The sequence below is a fragment of the Bison bison genome, unplaced genomic scaffold, assembly GCF_000754665.1.
Source record: "Bison bison bison isolate TAMUID 2011002044 unplaced genomic scaffold, Bison_UMD1.0 scf7180017857978, whole genome shotgun sequence".
In the NCBI taxonomy this organism is placed as follows: Eukaryota; Metazoa; Chordata; class Mammalia; order Artiodactyla; family Bovidae; genus Bison; species Bison bison.
Genome location: NW_011488551.1, coordinates 59,177 through 68,570, shown reverse-complemented (window position 1 = coordinate 68,570; position 9,394 = coordinate 59,177). Strand labels below are relative to the sequence as shown.

The window sequence follows — 9,394 nt, the reverse complement described above, 5'->3', positions numbered from 1 at the left end:
CCGGGACCGCCCCCTCCAACCTCGGGCGGGCCGGGGACCCCGCACACCCTCGACCTTCCTGGGCTGCCCGGGGCTCCAATCCTCAGAGGAGATCGGTGCCCCCGCCTTCCAGCCCGCTCCGCCCACCGTCCAGCGGCGTTTGGGGCTGTGCTTAAGCATTCGGGGCTGTCCGGCGAGATCTGCTGGGGTGCGTTACCTGTCGGCCTTGTCGAAAGGCAGGCAGTCCTTGAAGACGGGGTAGTAATATTGAAACTGGTAGGGTAGCTGATAAATGCCCTAAGAAGAGCGGTGGAAGTCAACGCTTCCTTAGGAGTGCCATCCAAGACGTAGAATTTCATGTTTTTTTAACCCCATGAAACACAGTCTCTCCAGTCGTGGATTTGAGATCTTACCCTCTCTATATCTCATTTCAATTTCTGGGAGAACTTGGACTGAGCATAGGCAAATATAAAGAGGTTTAAGAGTGAAAATCAGATTTTTTTTTTTTTTAATTCAAGCTGAGGATTTTGTTTTTAAGCAAGTAAAAACAATCACCTTCAAATAACTTTTTTACTTGTGAACACTTTAAGGCGCTATAATTAGCTGGAATTAGGAGAAGGCAATGGCACCCCACTGCCTGGAAAATCCCATGGACGGAAGAGCCTGGTAGGCTGCAGTCCATGGGGTCGCGAAGAGTCGGACACGACTGAGCGACTTCACTTTCACTTTTCACTTTCATGCATTGGAGAAGGAAATGGCAACCCACTCCAGTGTTCTTGCCTGGAGAATCCCAGGGACGGAGGAGCCTGGTGAGCTGCCATCTCAGGGATCGCACAGAGTCGGACACGACTGAAGCGACTTAGCAGCAGCAGCAGGAAAGTATACGCTACGAACCAAGTTTCCTTAAAGGTCAGGTCCTCGGAAGAGAGGCTTATTAATCTAAATAAAATAAAATTTTAGATGTCAGGGGTTTCCTCCTCTTAGAAGGAAATAAGGAAGGTGCAGGGTTTCTTAGTTGGCACTGTTGACATTTGGAATGGAGTCTACCTTTCCATGGAGGCTATCTTGTGTGTGTGTATGATTTTAGCAGCATCTCTGACCTCTACCCACTAGATGCCAGTATCACCCTGCACTTCCCTCTCACACTTAATTTGATCTTGACAATCAAAAAAAAAAAAAAAAATGTTTCCAGACGTTGTTCAATATACCCCAGGAGACAAATTTGCCCCTAGTTCAAATTTGCCCCTAGTTCAGAGCCACTGCTTTAAAGTAATGCCAATACCATCCTTTGGCCTTTACTGCTCACTTGTATACAGGCTACTGAAAATAGTCTATTTTCTGGCACCTCATCAAACTTTGAGATTCCATTTAAAACTTGTCTGAATCCATCAGACCCCAAATGACATCTTTGCAGATACCACTTCACTGCAACGTCTTCTGTGTGCCGATGTGCAAATCTATGCTAATAGAATGGTAGTTTGTCTAGACTGATTACCAAAAGGTACCTATTCTAGGTATTAGTCTAGGGGGACTAATTGTAAAAGAGTTCCTTCTCCTTACTAATGCCTCCTAGACAGAGCAGGTTAGAGAAGTTGGTCTGAACCTCAGACCCCCTCAACAAGCACCTTTGCATCTGTACAATGTTTTCTGGTGGTCTTCAGTCAACATACTTACTCCACTTTCAGATTTTTTAAGTAGGTTTCCAAAGAAACCAATTTCCATATCCATTGTACTACCTGAGATTGGCCTTTGGCCATTTTATTTAATATTGCAGTCTCTGTGGGAATAACACACAAAGCATTAATAAAGCAGGTGTTTGAAGAACACATCCACATTTACTGAGTACCAACTGTGTCATCCCTATGCTAGAAAAGGGCCATAAGTATAGATTTCATTGATAATTTACTTTTCTCAGGAATTTAATTATTAGAGTACTAAATTTGATAAATGTCGTTGGAAAGAGTCAATGAACAAGAATCCATCAGCAGATATTCTAGTGACAAGTAGAAAATAACTATCCTAACTGGCAAAATCATCACAGATAAAATGCCCAAAATGGTCTCATATAGGGCTCTCAGGAGGTTTACTAGTTAAATTTAAGTACTTACTTTCAGAATTTAAATTCTAAGCAATTCAAGAAGTTGGTTTATACAGTATTGATTAATATGTAATGCACTACAGAAACAAACTTCAAAATCTCAGTGGATTAATACAACAAAGGCTTATTTCTTATTCCCCTTAATGAGCAGCAGTATTTGACAAGTTGGTCACTCTTTCCATTTGAATCATATGCTTCATTTCCTGGATACCATTCTCTCTTATTTCTCCTTCTACTTCATTTTCAAGCTCTTTTCCCACCTTCTCCTCATTTCCCAGATCTCTAAATGTTTCAGTACACCAGGGCTTAGTTCTCACACTCATCTTTAAGATGTGTGGCTTTAAATACCACCCATAGACCTTTGATTTCCAGATTTATGTCACACAGGCCTCATTTCTGAATGCCAGATTCATATATACAAGTGCTTATTTGATAGCGCCACTTGGATCTCTAATAGATTTCTCACATTTAATTTGGTTTGCACCTTCCCAAAATCTCTCCCTCTGTGTTAGCATGTAAGCATGTGTCAACCTCATTTTACTAAGTACAATAAGCATTAGCTTATCCTTTATTCCTCTTTCTCTCCCCCTCTAGTCTATCAATAAGATCTGATCATCAAAATCCAAACTTTCTCATCCATACCGTCCTACCACCCAAGGCCAAACCACCATCGTCCCTCGTCTGACTAAAACACGATCATGTTAAACAGTGCCTATTGTTGATTTTTGTACCCCCAAAGGCCATTTACTACAAGGCTTTCAATTCCTGCAGTGAAAAGACAGAGAACATTGAGGATCAGGACTAGGACTTAATATTAAGAGGAGCAGAGCTCCAAAGAACATTAAATTCTTAAACAGTACATATTTTCTATGCCAAGGTCAGGGACCTGGTTGGGAAATGGAACCATGACACAGGCAATAGGATTGATAAAACTAAAAATCCTAAGTCCTCAGACTCCTTGGGCTTCCCTGGTGGCGCAGATGGTAAAGAATCTACCTGCAGTGTGGGAGACCCAGGTTCGATCCCTGGATTGGGAAGATCACCTGGAGGAGGGCATGCAACCCAGTCCAGGATTCTTGCCTGGAGAATTCCATGGACAGAGGCGCCTGGCAGGCTACAGTCCATGGGGTTGCAAAGAGTCAGATGAGACTGAATGATTAACACTAGCATTTAACCTCAGATTCCTTAATGACCAGCATTCCTTCATGTTTTGAAGACAAGGCTTTTCCTTAGCAAGACATGAATTTTCTCAGGATTTTCCCTCCACCTTCCTTCCTGGTACCTAGGCCCATACATAGGCTTGCTGCTGCTGCTGCTGCTGCTGCTAAGTCACTTCAGTCGTGTCCGACTCTGTGCGACCCCATAGACGGCAGCCCACCAGGCTCCCCCATCCCTGGGATTCTCCAGGCAAGAACAGTGGAGTGGGGTGCCATTGCCTTCTCCAATGCGTGAAAGTGAAAAGTGAAAGTGAAGTCGCTCAGTCGTGTCTGACTCTTAGCGACCCCATGGACTGCAGCCCACCAGGCTCCTCCGTCCATGGGATTTTCCAGGCAAGAGTACTGGAGTGGGGTGCCATTGCCTTCTCCGATACATAGGTTTATGCAACAACAAAACCAGGCCATTGTTGTACTGGGCCTTCTAAAGAAGGAAAGGGGTGATATCTCATAGGAATTACAGAATCTAACAAGCATGTACCAGCAGGAACTGAGACCATGCATGGCCCTGAAATATGAGGGTGCACAGTCAAGGAGGTGAAGCATAAGTTTATCAGTCAAGAAACTACCAGCATACAGGATTTAACACCCTTGTAAAGCTTTTGGGAGATAGACCAGCTGCTTCTAGAGCAGCTTCTACGTGGACCATACATTTACATTTCTCAAACCAAAGCTATGGCAGCTGTCTTTCCCTCCAAAGAGGTATAAAGTGACTGGACATCCTTCAGAACATCACACTTGTCCACTATATTGATAACATCATGCTAATTGGAGAAGATAAGGAAAAAGTAATTATTCGTGGCAGGCCTTGGTAAGACAAAAGAGCTCCAGAAGGGAGAGAGAATCTCAGAAGTTTCAAGGACCCACCACATTAGTAAAATTTTAGGGTTCAGTATCTAGGGCATTCCAAGACACCCAGTGAAAACAAATAATTACTTCTTGCACTTGCATTTCCCATCATGAAGAAGGAAGCAAACAGCCTAGGAGACCTCTTTAGATCATAAAAGTGAAAGTGATAGTTGCTCAGTCTTGCCTGACTCTTTGCAATCCCATGGAATGTAGCCCACCAAGCTCTTCTGTCCATGGAATTCTCAAGGCAAGAATACTGGAGAGTGGGTTGCCATTCCCTTCTTCAGGGCACCTTCCTGACCTAGGGATTGAACCTGGGTCTCATGCATTGCAGGAAGATTCTTTACCATCTGAGCCACTAGGGAAGCCCCTTTAGATCATGGAGACAGCATCTTCCACAACTGAGCATAAGCCAAGACTCATTCTGTGTGCCATGAAATGCTGCCAACTTTGAGTGTAGCCAGAGCAATGGAAATGACTTTGCAGTAGATCCCAGCAGTGATGCAAGCACCTCTGCCTCTCAGACCATACAACCTGACAAGTCCTATGATAATGGAAACACTAAAGGTACAAAAGGATGCTGTTAAATTTATGGCAAATCCTCCTGCAAGAATCACAATGCAGACCATCAGTCATTAGTTTTGGAACAAAGCCATGTCACCTGCAGCAGAAATTTATACTCTACTAGGACATAAAGTGACCATGCAGGTGGAAGAGCCCATCCTGGGCTGATTTCTGTCAGATCCACCAAAGCGTATGGTTAAGAAATGCAAGAGGAAATAGAAAGTTGGCATGATGCATATGGAATCAAGAATAAACAAGGCTGGACAGAACAGTGAACTATAAGAGCAGCTAGTCTAGACACCTGCACCAGCCACCTCTGTCTCACCAGTGCCTGTCCCTCAGGTCCCACTGGAAATCCATTATCACTAGCTGCTGGGAGATAAAAAGTTTGGATTGGCTTAATATCCTGGTGTAAGACAAGAATGAGGGGAAATCCTCCCAGTGGGCAAAACTCCCAGTGACCAGTGACCTGGTCATCTACTTTCCTTGGAAAGAGAAGTTGCCTGAACAGAGCTTAGAAAATACACAGAATCATGGGCAATGGCAAATGGCTTGGCAAGCTAGTCAGGAATCCGGAGGAAGAAAGACTGGACAATCAGGAACAAAGAGATCTGGGATAGACACACGAATGTGTTCATATGGGAATGAGCACCAAGTGTGACAATTTTCATAACATATAGTAATGTTCCCTAAAAGGAGCTGCTAGAGGATAAATATTATCCTACCAGGTAGACAACCAGAATATATAAAAGACTCCTATTAATCAATAATAAAAAGATAGCCCAGTTAAGCTTCTCTGGTGGCTCAGATGGTAAAGAATCCTCCTGCAATGCGAAGACCCAGGTTCAATTCCTGAGCTGGGAAGATCCCCTAGAGAAGGGAATGGCAACCTACTCCAGTATTCTTGCCTAGTTCCTCATAGGCAGAGGAACCTGGCAAGCTACAGTTCACGGGGTCACAAAGAGTTGGACACGACTGAGTGGCTAACAAATACATAGCTGAATTAAAATGGGAGAAAAGACTGGAACAGAGATATCATTAAAAAAGATAAATGAATGTCCAGCAAGTACATGAAAAAGTGCTTAACGTCACTAGTTGTCTGGAAAGTACACATGAAATCAACACCAACAAAAAATACTACTTCACCCCACTGAAAAAAGCTAAAATTGAAAGGCCATGACAATAATACAGAGCTAAAATTAGTATGCATTGCAGTGGGTGTGTAAATAGCACAACCACTTTGGAAAAATTGATAAGGAAGTTTTTTACTTAAATAAATATATACCTGGCCTTTAACCACAAATCTCGATTCTAACTATTTATGCAAGGGACATGACAACATATTTCCACAAAAGGGATCACATATCAGTATTCACAGCAGCTCCATTCACAGTTTCCCAAAGGTGGAAATAACCCAAATATCAATAAGATTTGATAAGCAGGTAGTGATATATTTATACAATGGAATACTACACAGAAATAGAAAAGAATGAATATCTAATATCTTAATAACATGGTTGAATCTGAAAAGAAACAAAAACATGAAGCCAGACACCAAAAATATGCATTGTATAATTTCTTTCAAATCATGTTTGAAAAGAGATAAAGTTGATCTCTGGTGATCGAAATCAGAACAGCCATTATCTATGAGAGGACTGGAATGACTGGAGCGGGCGGGGGGAGGGGGTGACAGTATTTTCTAGGGTAATGGAAATACTCTGTATTTTATTTGTGTACTTAGGATCTATGCATTTTACTGTACATGAATTTTTAACTTAAAATAATTCAAAATAAAAAGTATAATTCAATGTCTTATATTAGGTCTCTGATTTTAATTTCTGTCACTCATTCTGCTCCTGCCCCATTGACCCCTTGTCGTTCCTCATCTTTTGTACTTGCTGTTCTTTCTGCCTGAAAACCATTTTTCTCTTAGAGAGCTATACTCTCTGAGCTTTGTATGTCTATATGAGTTTTTGTTCCCTCATTTAATTTAGATCTGTATTCAAATAGGGACCTCAAATCAAAGGAGTTCAGCCTTGCTATCTTATATAAAATAGATTACTTACTGTGATCACAGTCTATACTCATTTCCTGCTTCATTTTCTTTTCTTTCTTAACACTTTTCACCATTTGTATATATTGTGAGAACAGAGGCTTACCTCTGTTGTTCCCTGCTAAATCACAACCTGGTACATAGTAGGCTGTCTGCAAATATTTGCTGAAGGGCTGTTCCCCTGAATATATTTTCAAGCTCACCATACTGAGAAATCCAGGGTATATTCTGTCAAAAGGGATATATTTTAGGTGACTGCTCTGTCTGCACTGTAAATGAATCCTGAGATAACTTATTGGATTACTGGATTTCTCAGCAGGCTCCAAACAAGATTATCTGACTTCATTTGTGTTTTTTGGAAAGTTTGTGATAAGGAAAGCAAAGGAATCAAGTATCAAAACAGCTTTTACCCTCTCCTCCTTGGGGAATTCTGACAATTTTCTGCAAGGGAAAGGGAAGAGTGTCAAGATGTCACTTTATACATAGATAGATTATGGTGCAGTCAAATGATTTAAAGAGCTACAGGATAAATTTAAAACAGAGGAGACCTTAGAGATCATTTAATGGAGACATCTAGCAGAACCTTCATGCTAGAATTTATTATTTGATTACAACATCAAAGATCTTACAGTTAATTGCTAGTGTATCCAGCTATGTCACTAATAATATGCTCACCCTCACGTTAACATAAACTTGAATTGCTTGAATTTTTCATGAATTCGCTCAATCAATGAATAAGATTGAAGGGAGTTTGGGCTTCCTGTGGGGCAGAGACAGCTGTTCTATTGAGAACGATATTTAGATAAACACACAAGCAGGTTAATAACATTGGAATAAGAAAATGAGGTAATTGCCTAATCATATTTTCTTTTATACTATTTATAACTTTGTCATAAATGTCTATTATCCTTATTTCTTGATATTATTTAGATATAGATTAATATACTAAAGGCAGTCATAATTTTGACCTGGTCAGGTATTCCTACCTGTTTTATTTTCTTTTCAAAGAGCATATTTTCAGAGTAACATTTCTGTTTTAAAACAGTCATCTCACCATGATCATCTTTTGAAGATAGAAAGGTGTTTATAACTTATTATATTCTGTATTTTAGAATTTCCACATATCTCATCAAGAAGTTTCTGTCCGTTGCTGAGTTTGGTTCAGTTTTCAATAAACGGGTTCCTGGAGTGGAAATGAGAAAGCAAAATTATAAACTCTTTCCCAAACCCAGAACTCCTGTTGTGTCTAAAATTATCTTCAGTTCTTGAAATCATCAACCTAAGAGAGTTTAGCAACATCTCACTAGTCCTAATTAATTTTATCACTATTTACACTTAGGCTTTAATTTCCCTAAGTTCAGTTATGGCTGGTGTGGAGTCCTTAATCACATTTTTGCTTGTCATCGCTGCTCTGCTGCAGATGGCCTTGTCATGCATGGCAAATGCAATTTTGTGATTCACCATTCTTTGACAAAAGTTGGCACATTCATCCCGTGGTTTCCCTGGGGGATTAGTTCCCAGACACTCCCCATCCCAGATACCAAAATCTGTGAATACTCTTTTCAGTTCAGTTCAGTTCAGTTCAGTCACTCAGTCATGTCTGACTCTTTGCGACCCCATGGACTGCAGCACGCCAGGCTTCCCTGTCCATCACCAACTCCTGGAGTTTACTCAAACTCATGTCCATTGAGTCGATGATGCCATCTAATCATCTCATCCTCTATTGTCCCCTTCTCCTTCTGCCTTCAATCTTTCCCAGTTTCAGGGTCTTTTCAAATGAGTCAGCTCTTCACATCAGGTGGCCAAAGTATTGGAGTTTCAGCTTCAACATCAGTCCTTCCAGTGAACATTCAGGACTGATTTCCTTTAGGATGGACTGGTTGGATCTCCTTGCAGTCCAAGGACTCTCAAGAGTCTTCTCCAACACCACAGTTCAAAAGCATCAACTTTTCGGTGCTCAGCTTTCTTTATGGTTCAACTCTCACATCCATACATGACTACCAGAAAAACCACAGCCTTGACTAGACAAACCTTTGTTGGCAAAGTAACGTCTCTACTTTTTAATATGCTGTCTAGGTTGGTCATAACTTTTCTTCCAAGGAGCAAGTGTCTTTTAATTTCATGGCTGCAGTGGATGCTCAAGTCCCTAATATAAGATGCCCTTGTATAGAGAACTTTTCGGGTCAGCACAGCATTTACCATCTACATCTTCCCTCCTCACAAGCTGAAGGAAGCATCCTTGCTCCTCTCAAGGGCTCCTCCATCTCTTAGAGATTTCTGTTCCCAGTCATCTCCATGGCTGTCCTACATAAACACTTTCTCCCTCTCTACTGATCTCTCAATGAGAGATTAGACATGAAGTGAGGTGATAATGGATTAACTCTTTTCCTTTTCTCCTATAAATATGAACCCCTTCCTCTGCTCTCCACAGAAGAACTTCTTGGGAAAGGTGACTCTAATTCTCTTTCCATTTACTCCTTAACTCACTCCACTATGGCTTTCTGCCTTCCTCAGTCTACTGCTTTTGTCAAGGTCGCCAGTGATCTTATTGCCAAATCCTGTGACCATGTCTATTGCAAAAGACCTGCCTATGCCCTGAACTTACCAGACTTTTCAAATATATTCAACACATCTCTG

At 41.3% G+C, this 9,394-nt stretch overlaps 1 protein-coding gene across 1 annotated transcript in view; it reads right to left on the bottom strand.

Moving 5' to 3' along the window:
* ISOC1 (isochorismatase domain containing 1) overlaps positions 1-7,859 on the bottom strand; it is a 27,567-nt gene extending 19,708 nt beyond the window's left edge. The window contains exon 1 of the mRNA XM_010861740.1: positions 7,812-7,859. Within this exon, the coding sequence (XP_010860042.1) occupies positions 7,812-7,820 (9 nt within the window). The 5' untranslated portion in view covers positions 7,821-7,859. The remainder of the gene's footprint in view (positions 1-7,811) is intronic.
* Between the last annotated feature and the right edge of the window lie 1,535 nt (positions 7,860-9,394).